Source organism: Rhincodon typus, chromosome 17 (genome assembly GCF_021869965.1).
Source record: "Rhincodon typus isolate 14 chromosome 17, sRhiTyp1.1, whole genome shotgun sequence".
NCBI lineage: Eukaryota > Metazoa > Chordata > Chondrichthyes > Orectolobiformes > Rhincodontidae > Rhincodon > Rhincodon typus.
This window is the reverse complement of record NC_063348.1, coordinates 22,873,072-22,894,174: the sequence shown is the minus strand read 5'-3', so window position 1 is coordinate 22,894,174 and position 21,103 is coordinate 22,873,072. Positions and strand designations below refer to the sequence as shown.

Below are 21,103 nucleotides of genomic sequence, written 5' to 3'. Positions count from 1 at the left end.
GTATGTATGTGTGTGTGTATGTATGTGTGTGTGTATGTATGTGTGTGAGAGAGAAAGTGAGTGAGTAAAGTGAGAGTAAGAGTGCGTTTGTATGTGTATGTGTGAGAGTATGTGTATATGTGTGTGTGTATGTATGTGTGTGTGAGAGAGAAAGTGAGTGAGTAAAGTAAGAGTGAGAGTGAGTGTGTGTGTATGTGTGAGAGTGTGTGTGTGTGTGTGTTGGAGAGAGAGAGAGAGGGTGGTGGGAGGGGGTAATTTAAGTGCGTACATAATTTTCACATGTATACTAATATCAAACTGTACTTATTTAGTAACAAACTATTATTCAGAATATTAACATGATTTATTGACACCATTTGATCATATGATTAAGCCATCCAATTTACTCCTGGTTAATGAGTATTTCAGACTCATAAAAAAAAACTTACAAAAATAGGTGCCAGTCAAACTGAGACGTTAATATTTCAATGTGTTTTTTTCCCCCAAAGATGTTTTAAATATGACACAACATGAACTCTATTCAGGAGCAGGTCAATGGATACAGTCTATTGCTGTTTATATTTCTTGTATTAGGAGATTTTCTTTTCACGTTTAGTGAATTGATAAAACATGTAATAACACATTAGAAAGAGTTGCAGAATCAGAATTGAGAATTTTGAAAAGACATCTGGATGATCTTGAAAATTGATAAAAAAAAAAGTATGGGAAAACAGAGGATCATGATTCATGGAATAAAAAAACAAAAGAAAGCACAGATGTTGAAAATGAGAAACAATATTCAAATATCCTAAAAAAACACCCAGCAGTTCAGTAAGTATTTTCTGTACAGAACACATCAGTAAAAGTTACAGGGGCAGTTCTTTCAAGAACAGTAAAAGCTCACAGTTAAACAACATTTTAAAAGGAATGAAACTGAAGGAAGGCAGAAGTGAAATTTCTAAAAAGTTACAACAGCAACAAAATTGATTGCAACACTGAAGCACCAAACCAAAGCCTAACTCTGTGTCCAGGAATTTAAAAACTGTTACAGAAACATAACTGGATACTTCTTGTAAAGGTACCAAGTGGTGGGAAAAATTACTTGAGTTTCAGTTTGTTTCTTGAGTAAAATGTGTAAGTGAACATATGAATTAAGACTAGCCATCTGGCTCCTCGAGCCTGCTTTGCCATTCGAAAAGGTTGTGGATCCTCTGAATGTAACCTCAAAATCCACATTCCCAGTTATATCTGATACCTTTTAACAACATTCTTTACCAAGAATCTATCTACTTCTGCCTTAAAAATATTCAATTTCTCTGTTTCCACCACCTTATCATGTAGAAGGTTCCAAAGACTCTCAACTCTCAGAAAAAAAAATCATTTATCCTCTGTTTTAAGTGTGTGACCTCTGATTTTTAAACAGTGACTCCTATTTCTAAATTATCTGATAAACGGAAATATGCTTTCCACATCTACCCTGTCAACACGCCTCAAGATTTTATGTTCCAATTATGTCGTCTCTTACTCCAGCAGATACAAGCTCGGCCTGTCCAGCCATTCCCCATAAGACAACTGATCCTTTTCAGATATTAGCCTTGCAAACTTGCTCTGAATTGTAATGCATTTCAACCTTCCTTAAATAAGGTGAACAATGCTGCACATTGTACTCCAGATGCAGTCTCACGAATGCACTGTATACTGAAGCATAACCTCCCTACTTTTGAAATCAATTCTGCTTGTGATAAATTATAGCTTTCTAAATTACATTCTGTAATGGGATTTATGCACAAGAATACCCAGATTCCTCTGCATCTCAGAGCTCTGAAATCTCTCACTTCTTTAGATAACATGCTTCTTTTACATTCTTCCTGCCAAAATGGACAATTTCATATTTTCCCCACATATACCCCATTTACCACATCTTTGAAATTAAAAAAGTCCTTGTGTTCTCTTCAAGAGTTTATTTCCTATCTATCTTTGTGCTGTGAGCAAATTTGGTAACCATACCGTCTATCCCTTCAACTCAGTCATTTATATAAATTGTAATTGAGTGCAGTTTCAGCACTAATTCCTGTAGCACACTAGTCCTTACATCTTCTCAAGCTGAAGAGATCCATTGACACCTACTCTCAGCTTCCTGTTAGCCCATCCATCTTCTAATATGCTATCCCCGACATCATTAGCCTTTATTTTTCACAATTGCCTTCGATGTGGCACCTTATCTAGTAGTGCAAGTACAGCATATCCACTGGTTCCTCGTTTATCCACAATACAAGTTAGAGATACAAATTATTTGGTGTATCAATGTATTATATGATGCAGTATTCAAATAACAGTACACTCCATATTTCTCAATGTACAGACATGTCAAGTATAGAACAGGATCTTCACACACCTTTTAGTGGCTACTTCAAGAAATAGAAACAAGTTACCCATCTTTCCCAGTTATATACAAAAGCACAGTAATCAACTGAGAAACTGAACTTGTGCTGAGTCTCTCTTTGATGGCAAATACATTTAAAAGTAAATCAGATCAAATCATAGTTTGAGAATCCTTAAGTTATCAATTTTCCCTTACAAGCAAAGTAATCTTGAAAACATAAAATTTGAAAAATATTAAAATGAATATCCTTTTTTCTATCAGTTACCATCATAAGTAATTTTACAGGATAGTATGCTTTGAAGTTAAATAATGATTTTCGAAACACGGCAATTATTTCTCATTCTTTATCTGTAATGATTTCTCTTCCATCCACACCCATCTCTGCCACCACCCCAAGCAAACAACCTTTTTGTGCTCCAAAAGAAATCTATCGTCAAACCATTATAATTAATTCTAGTCCGTAAGTGACAAGGTTCACGACAAGGTGAAGGATTAATTGAATTTAGGATTAAGTTTATGATTAGCTAAAGGATTTAGTCAGTAGTTAGTAGTGAGAAAGAGAGAAGCAACTGTTGGTCAAGGGTCAGCTTTACAAAGCTTAGAGTCTCATCAACCATCCCCCAGTAATTGGAATATCCTTGCAGTATTTTATTACAGCTCAGCTAGCTTGATTTCGACAAATTTGTACCAGTATTTTCAGTGGCTATTTCAAAGAAGATCCAAATATTCTGATACAAGGTATGGGATCTGGAAATGTAATAAATTAATCAAAAGGCAGAGAAAACGCAAGTTATCACGGTATTGCAGTGTATTTGAATAATCCAGCATAGGAATAAATTATTAAGAACTGTTGATTCATTGACGATCCAAACACTGGAGGGTTTTTCTTTATGAATGGCAAAAGTAATTAGGCAAACCTCCATGAAACTGAGTCGGAAAAGACCACTGAGAAACAACATCCATTCTCTCTACAAAGATCACATGGAAACTTTGCCAACGTCTACATTTCAGTTCCTTTTGTGCTTCTTTTATTCAAGTAATGAATGGAAACAATATATCTTACAAAACATTTCTGTGACAGCAGAAGATTAATAACCCATTCCAAAATAACTATTTTATGCAGAATATAGTTCCTCAATTTATTTTGCTTTTTATCAGGCTGTGGATTAAACATTTAATGCCAACATATTCTGACGTGGCTCCTTAAATTGGGTGGTATGGATAAAAATATGGTAATTGAATTCTAATTTCATAAATCATATTGTACTTTGTAAGTACAAAAGTGCTGCCATATGCTTTCAATATATTTTATATGAAGTAATTAGCCACTGCATACTGTAGAGTAGCTTATATCTTAAGCATGTTGGAATTTGTATTGGTAGTAGTTTGTGATTTGTACATGATCAAAGCTATGGTCATGACCTAAATTACGTCATGAGCTGCACAGACCATATTTTTGAGAAAGTTGAGAATTTTGCACATGCACAAAGATACCTAAATAGCATTTAAGTTTTAATCTTGGCAAAGAGGCAATGAATCATGTTGAACATAAATGCCATCAATTACAGTGTAAATGATTCCACACAGTCTAACTAATCCATTGTAATTCAACTTTTAAATGAAATTCTAAGTACTCTAGAGGGATTTGAATTATCTATCAATGGTCCAAACCACAATGCTACAAGATACTACCATTACCAGTAAACTACTATATCAGAAAGCAGCAAGTTATTACCACAGAAATATTCAAACAAATGCAGTACAGATGTTTATTAATATGCTCAAGTATTTTAAATTTTAAGGTATAATATTTCTGTGTTTTATTATAAAAGTTTTTTTATAATTTACAGAAATTTATAATATATATAAACTATAAAGGTTCATTTTGAAAATTTTATCTTTGGTTGTAAAACTATTAAGACATAGACTGAAAACAACCATCTTAATGAGTTCTTTTATGCTAATTCTTTCATTAGTGCTCCACAGTAAATAAGGAATTGAGCTTCCCCAGTCACTTAATTGGTAAATGAATTATCCTGCATTGTACTGAGCTATGGAGTCCAGAAACACTGTGCTGAGGTGGCTGTTTGGGGAACACACAAGCATTCCATTGTTCCTGTTGCAGATTATTAAATCAGTGGATTTTGTTGGGAAGTGTAAAGGAATTTATACCAGATGAAGGGAAGGGTTAAGTTCAGCTGGGCTGAAACCCCTCCCATCCCCTCGAACATACAGTTGAATACCAAGCTAACATTTCTTAGTCACATAACAAATTGTAGACATTTAAACTAAGGCTAAACAAATAAGATTACTGTGATCTGCCAAAATAAATCCTTAATTCTCAAATATTCAACTTTTATACCATACTATTTTAATACTTTCTACACCTTGCAATGAGAATATTCATTTCAGTTTGGTTGACTCATTTATTTTATATGGATCTAAAATTAAAAGTTGTTGCTATTTTCTACCTGAATTCATTATTCAATTTGTGAAATGTTTTAGGGGCTCCAGCGTCATGATAGTCTTTCTTTGTTTCTAGTTGTTTTACTTTCTAATAAGTACGTTTACAGCTCAAATGTGTAGTTATATCAATTAACTTGCATTTCTACAACTTAGAACTACAGAAATGTTTAAAAAATGCTTCTGTCAACTTCATTACTTCTTTTCCATCAACATAATACTGTTAAAAAGAACTCTAGTTGACTAAAAAGATATCCCCTTACAAACAAGAAAGAGAAATTTATCTAGTTATGAGTAAAAATGCTACTTACTGGTGGTACATGCGTAATACATCATAAAGATAATCCTTTTCTGCATCATTGTCAAGCAATACATCCACCTGATAATCAAGGGAAAGTGTAATTCAAGATTATTTTTGATAGATATTTTTGTTGCAAGTGTAAACTAATAATCAGAATATGCACAATGTTTAATAAAAACAAATAATTGTTTTCAGTTAACCAACTGGATATCTTGGTCTGCTCTTGTAGATTGAAAATTTAATAAAAGATACTTAATCAAATTAAATACCACATCAGATATAAATTTAAAATCTTCCACTGATATGTCTTCTAATTAAAAAATGCTGAAATCAGGCTACCAGTTAGTACAGACTTGGATTTCCCATTAATAAACCGATCTGATAAACATTTTGTTGATAAAATCTTGTGTACCTGATGATTACTAAGCTGCTCAATAAATACATTCAGGAACCTCTTGGGCCATTCATTGATGTAGCACATTCCTCTACTCCAGAATTAGTGTAAAAACACAGACAGGTAAACTGATCAGTCGTTCTAAGCATATCGTATCAGTATCCAAGCACCAGGCATTGAAAGCATGTAGGCATATAGGTCTCCGTTGGTCACCTGCCACCCAAAGGAGCTGAATGCACAGTCACTATCCTCTATTAGCTGACAAGAGATTATTCAAAGTCAGTGTCATTTTACAATACATTCTGGCTTATTCATCTATAAACTAAAGATAGCCAACTCATTTCTAAAATTAATTATGATTTTTGTGCCAAGTTCTTTAATATTTTAATACATAAAAATTGTAATGAACCATGAATTATATCTAAGGTTTCTCTATTACCATGCTTTCAGATGCTTCAGAGAATTAACTATTGCAAAGTATCAGTTCTGTACAGTTTCAGAATTATAACATGATATGTTTGACAGTGTACTAAAGTATGGAAGTTTTGACTTTATTTCAGAATAAATGAAATGTTTTGTCTTTTGGAAGTTACTAATCATAATGAACACTTAAGGGATGCAACAAACTTATGCTGGGCATGAGCACTCTAATCATTGCCCATCTACAATATTACATTGTGAAGAATCTGTTTCATTGCAGCAGAACACTCATCGTTTACCAATAGTCTTTGTTACAGCTTTTTTACAAACAGCACAGATCAGTGACATTAACTAGTCACTACATGCTGATACCCACTCCCCTCTTTTGTGATCCTGTATTGACTATCGAGACCATTATCAACTGCTGTAGCTCCAAGTCTCTATCCAGCTATCAATTTAAAATCACAATAAAAATCTCAATGAAATTAAACAAATTAGACAGAGATATCCTTTGTCATGCTCAACTGTAATACTTCCTTGGTTTCTTAATTTCCCTAATGGTTATCATCTTCAGCTTTAACTGCATTGCATCCTTAAAGATTTGTGCCTCAGCAGGTATTAGAACACCTACCTTCCCCAGCCCCACCCCTCCTCTCTCTATTTATATCCCAGCTCCTTTACCCTTCCCCATTTCTGAAGAAGGGTCCAGACCCGAAACATCAATTTTCCTGCTCCTCTGATGCTGCCTGGCCCTCTGTGTTCCTCCAGCTCCACACTGTGTTATCTCTGACTCCAGCATCTGCAGTTCTTGCTGTCTCATTAGAACAATCCTTCCTGATTATTCTTCTTTTCTGGAGACCTGAACTACAGTTAATATACTACTGGTCACAGAAAGTTTAAACATTTCCAATAACATTCTAAATTTTCATCTTTTAAAATCTGTTAATACATGCACCAATCAGTTTTGTTATTGTCCACCTATTGTGAGAATAAGAAATGGCCGCAAAGCTGTGGTCTGTTCCAGGAAGAGAACAGGATCAGAGTTACCTTCTGAAAGATTTGTTCAGCTACATGTTGTTTGCCAAACAATTGGTGGTCAGGATTTCAGCACCATAACTAGACCCTAGGTTTAGTGTCTTTTTTAGCAAAATTGGCAACTAGGTGTAGCTGACTTAGCTTTCAATTAGTAGTTTGCTCTAAAGGAGAAGAAATTAATTGGTAATTTTAAATCTGTGTTGACAGAGAAAGCAAATTATATTATATTACTAATTGATTTTCAGTAGCAGGGTCAGTCAAGGTCAAGTGCAAAGTTTGAAATAAGCAACAACCTGTGTTTATATAACATTTTAACCTTGTAAAATATTCCAAGAAACCTCACAGGAACATTAAGAAGAATAATATTAGACAATGAGCTTGTTCGGAGATATGAGGTCAGATCACCTAAATGTTGATTGAAGAGGTAGATTTTAGGGTGTGTATTGAAGGGAGAAAGCAGGAGCAAAGAGGTGAAGATGACCAGTTTGCGAATTCCAGATCTCAGGGCCTTGACTGCTAAAATGCCAGTCGCCAATTCTGCAGCCTTCTAAAATTGGGGTTTCTCAAGAGGTGGAATGTTTTGAAAAGGAAGAGAGTGCAGAGAAGTGGTGTGGTCAGGTCATGAGGAATTTAAAAACAAAGATGAGGAGAATTTTAAACGCAAGCTATTGATCAACTAAAGCAAATGTAGTAAACACTGCAATGATGGATGAAGTGTGATTAGTACGAGGTAGAACCACTGTTTCAAAGTTATGGAAGTTATAAAGTGGAAGCTGGCCAGGAGTGCATTGGAATTGCAAAGCCATGAGATGGCCAAGAGATAGATAAAGGTTTCAAGATTGTGAACAGTCTGGATCAGTTTTAGTACGGGAGAGAGAAGTCATCCATGGATCTGGAGCAGAGTTGCTTCCGTCCTTCCAATGTTTTAATTAGAGGCAATTTCTGCTTATTCAGTTCCTGTCAGACAAGTAGTCTGACAATTTAGAGAGCAGAAGGTCAAAGATTCACGTATTCATGTGGGAACTAATGATGTGTTTTCAAATTTTGTCTCCAAGTGCCTGCCTGAAGCTGAGAAATGGAAGTGGCTGAGGAGAGTTCCTCTGAGGGACACGTGAGGAAATTCTGAGGGAGTGGGAAGGGAAGCTATTACAGGTGATTCTTTAGCTATGACTGAAGTGGTAAGAAGAGAACCAGGCAAGTTTTAGTCTCGCTTAACTGGAAGACAGCAGAGAAGTGTTGGAGGAGGACGATGTGGTAAATCTTGACAGGAGTTGCAGTCAGGTCAAGAAGAAACAGAATGGATAGGATACCTCTGTGACAGCCACATAGGATGTCATTTATGACTTTGAGACACATTTTGGTTGTAAAGCAGGGAATATTCTATTTAGAGAGATTCAAATGAACTTGTTGCAATGATGGACGCGGATTTGGGGGCAACGTGTTCAAGGTCTACAGTTTGTTATTGAGAATGTTATTTCAGAGAAGCGGAGAGATTGTGAGATTTGATGGAGAGGTGCACAGTGTCTGAGGAGAGAAAACTATGGAACAATATCAGCTAACAGGAAGGAAAGTTGGATGGTTAGTAGTTAGTGGGAATCGCATCAGGGGAGCAGGATGTGGCCAAAATGAGCTAGAAAAGGACACTGTAGGAGCTCAGAGAGAAACCGGAAAGACAGCCACAAATTCAGGGCTTAGGGATGGAGAAACCTTAAAAGAAGTTTGGCCTGGCAGGCTCAGGAAAGAAAGGACAATGGTAATAGGAGTTGAGTGAAATGGAATGCACAAATGGAACTCAATCATCCTCTTAAAGTGAAACAAAGAACTGCAGATGCTGGAGAACTGAAACAAACAAAAACAGAAATTGCTGGAGAAACTCAGCAGGTCTGGCATCGTCAGAGTTAACATTTCGAGTCCAGTGACCCTTCTTCAGAACAGTTCTCAAGGAGGGTCTCTGGACTTGAAACCTTAACTCTGCTTTCTCTTCACAGGTGCTGCCAGACTTGCTGAGTTTTTCCTGACATATTCAAGTCATAGGCCTTAATATCCACTCGACAACAGAAGGAAAAGGTGCTCACTTTCATGTTTAAGGCACTGGATATTAAGGCATTGAAATGCCACAGCATGGAAAAGTAGGATACTTTGCACATTTGAAAGTAGACTGATACAGTGGAATTATTTTCACAAATTGGAATTAAGTGGTGCTGCATAGGCTTTCTGGAGACAGGAGATTTGACATTGAAACAGAAACAGGAGCTGCCAACTCTTCACATTAAATGATTTTGTTTTAGTGCTGCAGGTGGGTCAAGAGGAGCTGTATCTATCAAGCCTCTCTTTCAGCCCTCCCCCGTTGGGTCCTTCCCCAACAACCAATGGATCTTTGACCTCCTCCCTTCTCAACACAGCATTCCCAGTCATGGGTTCTCCATCTCCACTTGCAGTCCTCTGTCACCCATTGTCATTTGATCAATTGCCAGATGGGAGTTGGATCTACAAGTTATAAACGTGGCCCTGACATTGCGACCCAAAATGTCTCCATGTCCTGTGTCTGTTTATGGCCCCACATTCACCGTTCTGGAAAATATTGTGGATTTTTGACTTAATTTTTGCATCAGTCCAGTGCAAAATTGTATGTCTGCACTTAAGGTGTTTCCATTACAAACAGACTTATATCTTGTAATTCCACTCTTGCAATGATTTTACCTCCACTGGTGAAAAAAGTTAATTATCTACCGACCAGTTTATATAGACAGCTTGTATTATAAATGAAGAATTAGGAACTTAGTGTGGAAGAAATAGGCACAAATATAATGTTTACTATCATAAAACGGATCTTCCCATGTTTTGTGCATGGAACATTAGGACGCAGATTTTAAGATATAGTCATTCAAGAGCTAATTGATTTATAACAAATATTCATTAATGTATATATTATCCCCCAATACATTTGCAACAATCTTCAGCAAGAGGTTGCAAGTGGATGAGACATTTTGTTCTCCTCCTGAGGTCCCCACCATGACAGAATTCAATTTCAGCCAATTTAATTTGGTCTGTATAATATTAAGTAATTGCCAAGCTCACTAGCTGCAGAAAATGTAACAAAGCTTGACAGCATATTACCTCTAGGGCTGAAGATCTTTGCTCCAGAACTAGATCTATCTCTAGCCAAACTGCTCCAGTACGCTATAAGACTGATATGTAACTAATAATGTGGAAAATTGCCCAGTATGATCTAATCACAAACAGCAGGACAAGTTTAATGCAGCCAATTATTAACTCACCAGTTTATTAACTCACCAGTTTATTTTCAGTCCTCAGCAGAGTGAAGGACAATGTCAATGCTAGTGGTTTTAAGCAACACTTATTTACCAATAGCTTGCTCACTGATGCTCAACTGCGTTTATATCAGGACCATCTGGTTCTAGAATTGATTACAGTCTTTGCAGAAAGAGCTGCATTCAAGATGTGGATTGGACTTCAGTTGGCCAGCAGCCCATCAGATGAGAACTCCATTCCAGGGACCTGATTCTTAACAAAGACCTACGACTGTCCTCTTGTCCCAAATGGGAAGAGGATATGGCTGACCTTCTTCCCAAGAGTCAGCATGGGTACCTCAACACATTTTTAGGCAGTCCTCTAGACGTCGACCCAATGTGGAAGATACCATTAGTAAAGTGAACGTGACCGCTCTTAACATCACACAGCATTTTACCAAGTGTGATATCAACCAACCCCAGTAAAATTGAGGATCTTTGCTCTAGAACTAACTCTATCTCTAGACAAACTGATCTCTAGACAAAGCTCTTCTGAGGAAGGGTCACCAGATTCAAAATGCTAACTCTGATTTTTTCTTCACAGATGCTGCCAGACCTCCTGAGCTTGTCCAGCAACTTCTGTTTTTATTCCAGTAAAATTGAACTCAGTGGAAATCAAGACGAGAACGCACCTCTGCTGAAGCCACGCTTAGCACAAAGAAAGATAGTGTCATAGTTGTACGAAATCAATTATCTTATGTCATTGCAGGTATCTGTCAGGGTAGTGACCCAGGCCTAATCATCTTCAATTTCTTTATCAACAATCTTCCCTCTACCTTAAGTTTGAAATTGAAGATGTTCGCAGATAATACCATCATGTTCAGTTCCATTCACAACTCCTCAGATAAAGAATGCCCCCATCAATGTGACAACATTCAGATGTAAGCTGGTAAAATGGCAAATAAGAGACAACACAGTGTGGAGCTGGAGGAACACAACAGGCCAGGCAGCATTAGAGGAGCAGGAAAGTTGACCCTTCTTCTGAAATGAAGGGTCCGACCCAAAACGTCAACTTTCCAGCTCCTCTGATGCTGCCTGGCCTGCTGTGTTCCTCCAGCTCCACACTGTGTTATCTCTGACTCCAGCATTGGCAGTTCTTGCTCTCTCAAAATGGCAAATAACATATTTACTACCCAGGTATCAGACAATGACCACCTTCAACAAGGTTAAGTTCAACCACATCCTCTTGGCACTCAATTGTATTAACATTGCCAAATCTCATCCACATCTGGGGGTCACCATTGACTATATATAACAATTACTATATAGTTATATAATGCTATTAAATACTTGTCTAAAATAGCAGGTTGGAGAAACTGCATATTCTACAGCAAATGACACACCCCTCGATTCCACAAGCCTTTCCACATCGACAAGGCACAAGTCAAGAGTGAAATGAAAATAAATGCCTGATCTTATTAACTCATTCATTTGTCACTTTATTACAGCAAAAACCAAAGTGGTTATTTTATCATTTTCTGAAATAGAAGTCATTTTAGCATTTTTTACCCTTTTAAAAGGCCACGGTGGCTCAGTGGTCAGCCCTGCTGCCTCACAGCACCAGGGACCCAGGTTCAATTCCACCCTCAGGCACTGTCTGTGTGGAGGTTGCATGTCCTCCCTGTGTTTGCATGGATTTCCACTGGGTTTCCCGGTTTCCTCCCACAGTCCAACGATGTGCAAGTTAGGTGCATTGGCGATGCTAAATTGCCCGTAGTGTTCAGGGATGTGCAGGTTAAGTGTGTTAGCCATGGGAAATGTAGGGTTACAGAGAAAGCGTAGAGGGATGGGTGTGGGTGGGATGCTCTTCGGAGGGTCATTGTTGGGCTGAATGCCCTGTTTCCACATTGTATGAATTCTAAAATGGTGTATAATTTAAACCATTTGCAGCAAGATAGCCCAAGACTCAACTCAATAGAAAACTTCCACATTTGATTCAGTAGTGTTTTGGTAAATCAATGAATGATAGCTCAGGTCATAGCATTTCCTCTCTTGATACAGAAAGTTCCAGTTCTAGTCACACTCCCAGAACCAGAGCACAAAAATAAAAGTTGATACTCCAGCGCAGTAGTAATAGAGTACTGCACTGTCAGACATGCTGCCTTCGGACAAGACTTTAAACCAAAGCCCTGTCTGCTCTGTCAGATAGAAGTAAATAACCCTTGGCATTATTTCAGAGAAGAGCAGGAGAGTTAAATATTTATCTGATTGTATGGTCATTATTATATTGCTGTTTGTGGAAGTTGGCGGTGTACAAATCAGTTGCTGCTTTACATACAGTACAATAGTGATTAAGCTTCAAAAGGAACTTCATTAACGGTAAAGTAACTTGAGCCATCTAGTGATCATGAAAGAGCAGTTAGGAATAAGCAATAAATGCTGATGTAGCCAGTGATGCCTACATTCTGTGAAATAATTTTTTTAAAAATGCATGTCTTCCAATTCTTTGAAAGATCAAACTGGGCAACAAACACTGAGACTGTAGAGAAGCTGTTCCAATTTTTACTGTAGAAGCTCTTATAGCTCATTTCTGTGTTTCTTGCATGTTTGTTTTTATAATTTATTTTTCCATTCTTAATCAAACTCTTGGTCCTCCTTTATTGAATTCAAGTACTTAAGTATCAGCAACTGAAGGTAGACCCACCCATGATGGTGCATTGGAATAAACAAGAGGACTTGGAGGATTATAAGACTGAAGGAAATTACAAGATATGAAGAGGCAAGGCCAGGAGGGATGTAAAAAATAGGGATAAGAACTTTAAAATCATGACATTGTTTGATTGGAAGCCAATAATGCACAGGACTGATAGGGAATTTGGATTGCTGCGAGATACAGATGTGTCGGTTTTTCGATTACTTCACGTTTCTGGAGAGTAGAATGTAAAACACCAACCAGGAATCTTTTGTAATGGTGGAGTGTGAGGTAACAAAAACAGGGTTTCAGCAGCAGATCAGCTGAGGCTGGAGATCCCTCAGAGACAAAGGTTCCCCTAGAGCAATGATACAAAGGTCCAAATGGTGATCTTACAAATGACAAAAATATAAATTCATCTTAGGATCAAATGTGACACCAAGATTGTAAACAGACTGATTTATGTTGCCAGGGATACATTACAACTTTTAAGTTTCACCAATTATGTCACTCATAGGTATAAGAGATAACACACTAGGCACACTCAGATCGTTTGAAATACACAAAAAGGAACCTCCATTCTTCCACGACAGTTGAGTCTAAGGTACTTGTTTGACACCAACACTATACAAGGATCAAAGTTCAATCATAAAGCAATAAAGCAAAAGGTTTCAGTCAATAAAGTAACATATGGTAATTCATTTTGTGCTGTGTTGTTAACCGCTGTACAAAGTGGCAAAACAGCTGCTGCCAGAACAATCCCTATCTTCAAACATTTCGATAATAATTGTTATGATCCTTGAGCAGACCACTAATTTATGTCACCGGATAGGAATCATTCATGTTTTCTTTCAAAATGTTAACAAATTGTGTGATCCCAGGTACTTAGAAGAAAATAAAGTCACAAGATACCATGGTTTTGAATGAACCTAAACTTCCTTGTACAAAATTAGACCATTAACATGCGCGGAAGTGCAAGTCGTTATAGTCCTGAAGGATCACAGACTGTTCTGTCATTGGACAGACACATAATTGGTGGTGAGTTTAGCCTAAAGGGCACCATGCCTCGGGCAAGGGATGAGGCTGAGAAGGTGAGGCCCTCATGGTGACTCAGCCAGCGCCTGCACTGTTGATATCATTCTGCATTGCAAACCATCTGTCCAGCCAACTAACCCCCAATCTACAACATATCTGCAATTTATATTCTAACATCCAAAGTTAACCGGAGGTAAATTCAGGTAATAGAGACACTATGGTGAAACATCCCAAAGACCGCATTAAATGGCAAATGCAGTCAAGACAGATTGCACAGATTTCTCAGCCACTCCACTGATGTTAGTGCCACTGTGGGCCATCAAATCTCATGAAATGTTCCAAGAGATTCCAATTTCTTTTTGAAATAGTGAGCTTCAGAAACCCCTTTCTTACTACTCGATCACAGACAGGTCACGTTCTGATTATCCACCTTCCTTTCCTTTGCCCTCGACACTTGGAAACTGCACTCCAGCTAAAATATATAGGCGTGAAAGTAGGCCATTCAATAATATCATGGCCGGTCTGATAATCTTCAGCTTCACTTTCCTGCCTTATCCTCACAATCCTTAATTCCCTTTGCTGACTAAAAATCTGTCTATCTCAGCCTTGAATATACTTAACAATTCAGCCTCAATAGCCCTCTGCAATAAAGAATTCCACAGATTGAGACTGCATGCTGAAATAAATTTCTCCTCATGTCTTAAATAGGCGACCCCTTGCTCTGAGATTTTACCCTCTGGTCCTAGACTCTCCCACATAGGGAAACAACCTCTTCACATCAACCTTGTTCAAGTCCCCGAAGAATCTTACATGTTTCAATAAGGTCCCTTCTCATTCGTCTGAACTCCAGTAAGTACAAGCCCATCGTAAGCAACCTCTCCTCATTAGAAAGTTTCTCCACACCCAGAATCAATGTAGTGAACTTTCCATGGAATGCTGCCAAAGCCAGTATATCTTCGCGTACATAAAGGGATCAAAACTGTTCACATTATTCCAGATGGTCTAACTGGTTCCTTGTATGGTTTTAGCAAGACCCCCCTATTTTTATCCTATATTACTCTTCCTCTCAGACAAAATCCAGCTTTTCACAAACAGCTGGCTTCACCAAACTGGTTCTGCCCCTTGATTTTCTTTCTACTGAGTTCAGACCTAGCTTAGTCACGTCAAGTGTGATCCTGCTAGTCGGCTTTCAACCAATCCCCCAACAACTCTGTGCTCTACTAAATTCTTAATAGCACACAGCTTCTTCTGAGCCCTGACAACTTTCAAGGTTTTCCTGAGCCATAAACCCAACACTTAGCTGCACCTCCTGGCTTCCCAGTCTTTTCCTGAGTCCTAACTGCTTGGAGCCTGCTATGGCAGCTGTTTTTCAGAATTAAGTTTCTTCTCCTTGCTAAAGTACTTGACTAACTAGGAGCCTGAAGGTAATAATTCTGTCCTCTGGCTGTCTCCATCCAACCGACTGTTCAATAACGCCTGGGTACTTTTACATGTCTTTTTGCATGACTTTAGTTCCAAGTTCCTAGGCAGAATTGAATGTAACTAATATTTTTAGAACAGGCAAATGTAGCAAATAGTTGGAACTCTCTGTTCCTTTCCTATTATAACTTTTGCAGAGTGCTGGTTTACATAGTACAAGTGGATACAAAAAGAGGATTTCATCAGAGCATTAGAAATGCCTAACTAACCTGCATGATGAAGTTAATTGTGTTGAATGCTTCTTCAGTTTTAGAGATAGCATCATAACGTGCTCAATTTGGACTGATGGGTGAATTTGAGAGTGGTACTTTCAAAAGGATAAGAGTTTTTGTGCTGCAGTGGGCAGCATCTGAGCCAGAACTCTTGAGTTCAAATCTCAACCTAGGACTTCATGGGTAAAGAAGGTATAATCAAACAGATTGAGTATCAAGCTGAAAATTCTGGTTATTCCAGATTATTGACCCACTAACCTGCAATAACCTACAACAAAGCTACAATATTAACATGAACCAAAATATTGCAAACTGAAAGCTATAGATTAGTAGCAGTAGATGCCAAAGTCCCAGAGGATTTTAGGTCAGCTCTCCCATTACAGAAAGAGAGCAAGAACGAGAGAGAGAGACAGAGCGAGAGAGGGGAAGCGAGGGAGGGGGAGCGAGAGGGAGAGACAGAGCGAGAGAGGGAGAGCGAGAGGGAGAGACAGAGCAAGAGAGACAGAGCGAGAGAGAGATACAGAGTGAGAGAAGGGGGACTGGTAGTGAGCTTAACCTGAGGGTCACCATGCCTCCAGTGAAGCATGAAATCTTGAAGGTGGCACCATCACGGTAAGCTTTGCCAGTCCACACTTTTGGTGTCACTCTGTATTGCAAATCAACCGTCCAGCCAACTGAGCAGCTTGCCCCATTGATAGCTGTAAATATTTTTAATTAATCTGTAATGGCATGTGATGTCACACCATTGGATCAGTGAAACTTGAACCCTGGCCTTCTGGTCCAGAGGTAGGGATGCTACCACTGCACCAAAGCCCCCTGACAGTGTCATATTACTGCTTTACATCTTGTTTTTTCTTGATGAGTCACTGAAAATAGAATCATGCTTTTTTTAGCAGTCAAATGTAACTACGTTTTCATGGATTTTATATTTTGGATCAATTGTGTAAATTCGCATTCTAGACTACTGCATGCCGAATTTGAGTGTCCCTCTGTATCTGTAAATCACATAGCAAGGGACAAAGGGTGGAAAGTTGTGTAGGCAATGCAGCTGTCAGCTGCAGAGCCAGTAAAATTCCTCACATCCTCAACTGTGTGATGGTGTAATGGATATAAAGAGCCAGGGCAGGGCTCTCAGTAAACACATGTCCTCTCTGATGGCCCTAAATAAGACACAGACTGTCTTTAAATGAGGGACGATCTCCCCCACCCACAAATGTCCTCATTCACATGAGTTTACTTGTCTTTCTTTTCACTTGGGAAGCTCCCTGCTGACTTAACGGGATCGGATGAGGTCCTGAAATGACTATCAATTTCCCACTTAAGATATTCAATTGGCAGCAGAACAGAAAGGTTGTCCACAGGCTTTCCCACTGCAGACTGGAGTGAGGGTGAAGGAAAAAGTGTTGATGGGGTCTCAATCCCCCATCCTCCCATTGGTTAAACCCCCACCACCAAACAACCCATGGGGTGGACAAAAGGTTCCACCCAATATGTGAAAAGGGAGTAAAATTGCTAGAGGTACGGCAGGTCATTCAGCATCTGTAGAAACATTGTAAGGGTGTGTTCAAGGGTGTGCTTTTTAGCCAAAGATAGAAGCATTTGTTGTCTTTCAATTATAGTCCTGTCCTCAAAGCCAAAACAATGACAACATGACAATGCATATCAGTATCAGAAAGACTGGGAAAGGAGAAAAAGCACAACTGAATGAATCACAGAAACGAAAGTTAAAGGAATCTGCTTAGCAGCAAAGATAAAATAAAAGTATGATATAACTGGGGAAACAGCCATTACAGGTCTAAAATAATAACTGAAATGATAAAAACAGATACTGGGCATATCACTTGTGTAAGGAATTTTTAAAAAAATGTCAACAATCTCACTCACTTGGTAAAAATGTAATCTGGCAAAGGATCTACACCCAGAACTTCAATCCACTTAGGTGCAGACAGGTTCACCTCAATTCACTATCACCTGTTTGAAAGGCAATGAGGTGGATATTGATGAGGTGGATATTGAATATGAGGGAGGATAAGGTTTAACCTCAGATCACAGTGCTGAGGAGAAATCTGAGGTTCTAAGGCAACTGCCTGGTTTCCAGTGATGGGACACAGTTCCCAGGGAGACATGGCAGTAAGCTATAGGCATGCAGCTTATTATTTCCCATCGGAACTCTCCTCAAGCGCAAACAGAAATTGCTGGAGAAGCTCAAGATAAACCCTTCTTCAGAACTATTCCTGGACCTGAAATGTTAACTCTGCTTTCTTTCCACAAATGCTGCCAGAACTGCTGAGTTTCTCAAGTAATTTTTTTTTCCCCCAGATTTCCAGCATCCCTCAGTTCCTTGTTTTATTTCCTCAAGCACTGTTCCCAACCAAGCGTTTGGAACTGGACCATTGTTCCTAAAACTTGACATCACACAGTAATCATGCAAAAATGGAAGCAAGTACTGCATGGTTACAAGCTACATGGGATTTTTATGCACATTAAACTAATTTCCTTCCCAAACTGCCACTGACAACTCACTTGTATGATCAATATTTTCTGTTTCTCATTGTAAATTGTTAGTTCTTCCAGATTATTGACAGACTAATCTACTATTCTTTCCTTCCTCAAATCTATTGTGTCAAATTGGATTATAATTTAATTAGCAACAGGATTCTCACTCTTCTTGATGTTTGAACTTTGACAAGGAGTGTCAGCATGCAGTGATAAATCAGATAATGGAAGGGAGGGAGGATCTCAGAATCACAATCACCAGAGAAATAATGTTGTATAAATTGTTAGAGCTGTGAGCTGTAAGTGCCTGGGTCCTGATGGACTTCATCTTTGGGTCCTAAAATAAGTGGCCAGTGAGATAGTTGATAGCTGAAACGGAAAAAGAAATGTAACAGATAATGAGGGGGATAACTATCTCCCTTTCTCACAGAAGGTCACTTATTGCAGAATTCTTGTGATTTGCCTTCCAGGAATATGCAAAAAAAAAGTTACAATCTGACTTTGACACTAAATCGTATGCATTATTGGCCTAATGTGACGAATGTGATTTCAGGCTCATACCTCTGAAGACAGCTATTTAAACACCTCAACCCTGCAGGTAAAAGAAAGGGAAAAGATATTCCCTCAGTCTGCGTTCTGCTGAAAGGAACCAGGACAAAAGAGTTTTAGTCTACTGACAAAGCCAAAAATTTCAAAATTGACATTTTAATTACCAAGATCATCGCTACTAGTAACCTGCACTGCTTTGAACAAAATACTCCACAATCCACTCTTCATGAACCATTCAGAAAGTGATTGTTGTATTGTTTTAAAACCTTTTCATTTGTTAGATTCACCTCTTATTTTATTGTGTGTGTATGTATGTATGTACGTCTGGTGCACTACTACTTTTTTCTCATGTTTTAGTGATTAATCAACTCACTCTTTGCTATTTAAGAACACTTGGTTAAATTTAAAACATAAATTAATTTGGGTTTGGGAGAAAGCTAGGGATCCATTTTTGAAATTAATCTTTTGTGACTAACTGAGAGAAGAAACAAGGGGAGCCAATTGACCATGGTGGGGGTGGGGGTGGGGGGGAGCGTTGGTGGTGGTGCGGGGTGGGGGTGCTTTGAAGTCTCCTGTCTGGAATAAATTAGCAAATTGGGGAATATTGCCTAGGAATTGCTCAGAACTCTACTGAGCTGTCTGCCTGAAACAGGGCAAAAAGGAAAAAGGGCAGCTGGTTGAGGAGTAGAAGAGGTCAGATGTGTGATTAAAGAAGTTTGGGTGGCTTCAGTGGTATTCCTTTATAGCTGGTTGCTACAGACCATCCTTTCCTAAGTTATGGGGAAGAATGTTTAAAGATGGTCACAAAAGATGCAAGACAGAATGGGGGAGGCAGAGGAACAGTCCTATTCTTCCTGTATGAACAAAGGAAATATTACAATTTGTGTTTTTCTGTCGTTATGCCCAGTCCCCAACTCCCTTATTCATTTTGATCCTAGTTGAGGAACTTGCTCCGCATCTCTCTTCAACCACCTTGTACTGTTGGTTGTAACAAGGTTACCTTAAAGCAAAAAGACCTGTTCCTTCGTGGAAAACTTTCTAAGTTCCAATCCAGTGATATTTTAAAAGGAGCCAATTTAACCAGAGCTTCTCAAATTAAAGGAAGTGTGTTTTTTAATTACTAAAACATGGAGGAAAAATAAACTGCAACACATACACACACAATAGAAATGAGGAGTAAAAATATAACAGTTTAAAAAAAATTATTTGAATCATTCTTTGATATATCTGTGTGCAGTGGATGGTGAATTGTTGCACCGTTAAGATGGGTGATTCCAGTGGCATTGACTCTGGAAGTTAAGCAGTTATTTTGGGGAATCTGAGTCCTGCAGATTAGCAAGACATTGTCCCCTATGCTGTCCAACTATGACTGTTGACTGATGGCTTGCTCCCTGCAATCTGAGAGAGCGAGAGACAGAGAGAGAGAGAAACTTTGTTCCTTTTCTGTTGACGTGCAAGCACAGGAGTGTTTTGTGGATGTTCTCAGTTATAACCTTCACAGCACACTAGAATCTCAGGCTGGCACACCAACACTGGATTAGCACATTATATGAGAGCTACAGTTAGTTTCTAAGCCATTTTCTAGTCTATTTCTGGCAGGGAAAAACATGGGTGAGCATTTTTCCCAGATTATTATAGCTCACATTATGTGCAAAGTCTCAAAGGAGATGGTTCAGATTTTTGCATTGTATCTCTTGCTTAAAAATGTCATTTTGAAAATCCTAGGCACTATTCTAGCTGCAACATTTATGGTCTTGTCTCAAGACTGAGTGCAATTCACGACGGAATTTTTGCCATCTTTTGAATTGCATTTTCAGCCATCTCTAACTTTATGACCTTTGCTTTTAAATGAAACCTGTCTCACTGAATGGTTCAGGTAACCCCAAGAAATTTGGTCTATGAACTGTTTGCATGAAATGGTCAGAGAGGACCATAACTTTCTGTGTGAATGCCAGAGGAGCACACATGCTTTTCTTGAAACTAAAAAGGACTTTCTGTCTACAAAGTTATTTCAGCCTGGTGGGATAGTCATAGAGGTTTTCTCACAGGCCCCAGTTTTGAGATTATTTAATGTAGTGAAACTCCAAATTTTATTAAGGTAAATGCTGGAAACCTGAAACAAATGCAGATTGTGTCCAAATTACATAAATGTGTTAGGTGGGGGTCATCATTCACCTTCAGAAATCTAGGGGATATAGTGAACAATGTTGATCAAAGCATTATGAAGAGGTAATTAACTTCCTCTTAAAATGTCTATCCACCTGGTTTCCACTGGGGGTGTAGGGTGAAATCAACCCACATGTCTTTTGCTGGAACAGTCTCTGCTTATTTCTGGCTGGGTGACTACTTTGCATAACTCCACGTTCTGTCTGCAAAAATGATCCCAAGCTTCCAATTGCCTGTCAATTCAACAC

General features: G+C 38.5%; 1 protein-coding gene across 1 annotated transcript in view; it reads right to left on the bottom strand.

Moving 5' to 3' along the window:
- Nucleotides 1-21,103, bottom strand: part of ush1c (Usher syndrome 1C) — a 180,690-nt gene that overhangs the window by 147,195 nt on the left and 12,392 nt on the right. Inside the window, exon 3 of the mRNA XM_048607099.1 lies at nucleotides 5,137-5,204. Coding sequence (XP_048463056.1) covers nucleotides 5,137-5,204 — 68 coding nt within the window. The remainder of the gene's footprint in view (nucleotides 1-5,136; nucleotides 5,205-21,103) is intronic.